Raw genomic sequence first — 1,397 nt, forward strand, 5'->3', positions numbered from 1 at the left:
GCTGTTAAATCCCCCCAGGGCTGGGGACTCGACCCCTTCCCTGGGCAGCCCCTTCCAGCCCCTGACAGCCCCAAGGGGAAGGAATTGTTCCCCATGCCCAACCTCACCCTGCCCTGGCACAGCTTGAGGCCGCTGCCCCTCGTCCCATCGCCTCTTCCCTGGGAGCAGAGCCCATCACGAGACTGTCACGGCCTCTCCCTTGCTTAGTTCTCTCCCTTGGAGCCATAGACTCGTTGTTTCTGCCAGGTTATTTTGGCTTTGCTTACTTTCGGTCAGGCTGGTAGCAGCCTGTGCTTCCCCGTGGGGCTTTCAGACCCCCCCAGGTTCCCCTCTGAGCCCTCCCGACAGCCACGGTGCCACGGGCAGCTCTGAACCAACTGGGAAGGCTTTGGTGAACATCTGGGCAATGTCGCTGCAGCCGTTCAAGGCACCAACACCTGGAACTGCCCGCTCTGCCCCCAAAAAAAGCCCGCACGGGGGAATGTCTCACGTCTCAGCTGCTCTAGTGCCAAGCCCAGCAGCCCAGCCTAAACCCCAGGCAGGGCTGAGCCAGGAGCCTGGACTATCTCTGAGAGCCCTCCCAACCCACCTAAGGGGCGACAGAGAGGGGTGGGACGGAGGCATCAGGTGACACCAACTTCTCCTGCACTCGTGGGGTTCACCAGAGCTTGTGTGTCTGACCCAAAACCACAGCAGGGGGGGGAGGCAGAGGGCCCAGCAGCCCAGCCTAAACCCCAGGCAGGGCTGAGCCAGGAGCCTGGACTATCTCTGAGAGCCCTCCCAACCCACCTAAGGGGCGACAGAGAGGGGTGGGACGGAGGCATCAGGTGACACCAACTTCTCCTGCACTCGTGGGGTTCACCAGAGCTTGTGTGTCTGACCCAAAACCACAGCAGGGGGGGGAGGCAGAGGGTCCGAGGAGGCAACCCACTGCCGCTCCTCGGGGCGGTGGGGACTTCTTCAGCCTCCGCAGCTCAGCCCTGCCTCCGTCCTGCCTGGATCCTTGGGCATCCCTTCCGAAATAAATCTGCTCCAGGAGGCGGTGGGGGGGGAAATGGGACCGGTGTCCCTTTGCCTCGTGTCTTGGCCGTGTCCCACGCTGCTCTCGGTGTCGTTGCAGGGCAGACTGACGGACGGGAAGGGGAAAACCATTGACTGCAAGGATGCCATCTTTATCATGACCTCCAACGTGGCAAGCGATGAGATCGCCCAGCACGCGCTGCAGCTCCGACAAGAGGCGGCGGAGATGAGCAAGAAACGGATCGCGGAAAACTTAGGTACCGGTCGTTCAGTGTCGTACTCCCAATCCCTAAAGCGTCCGCCTCCTTCCTAACGTTGGTCCAACACCGGCTCAGCCTTCCCTCTGCCAGGGGGGAGCACCCGGACCCTTTTGCCGC

The 1,397-nt window shown here is 62.1% G+C and overlaps 1 protein-coding gene across 1 annotated transcript in view; it reads left to right on the forward strand.

Moving 5' to 3' along the window:
* CLPB (caseinolytic mitochondrial matrix peptidase chaperone subunit B) overlaps positions 1 to 1,364 on the forward strand; it is a gene marked incomplete at its 5' end in the record, with an annotated part of 11,177 nt that extends 9,813 nt beyond the window's left edge. The window contains one exon of the mRNA XM_035890189.1: positions 1,121 to 1,364. Coding sequence (XP_035746082.1) covers positions 1,121 to 1,333 — 213 coding nt within the window. The remainder of the gene's footprint in view (positions 1 to 1,120) is intronic.
* Positions 1,365 to 1,397: the final 33 nt, after the last annotated feature.

The sequence above is a fragment of the Egretta garzetta genome, unplaced genomic scaffold (assembly GCF_000687185.1).
Source record: "Egretta garzetta isolate BGI_Z169 unplaced genomic scaffold, ASM68718v1 scaffold842, whole genome shotgun sequence".
NCBI lineage: Eukaryota > Metazoa > Chordata > Aves > Pelecaniformes > Ardeidae > Egretta > Egretta garzetta.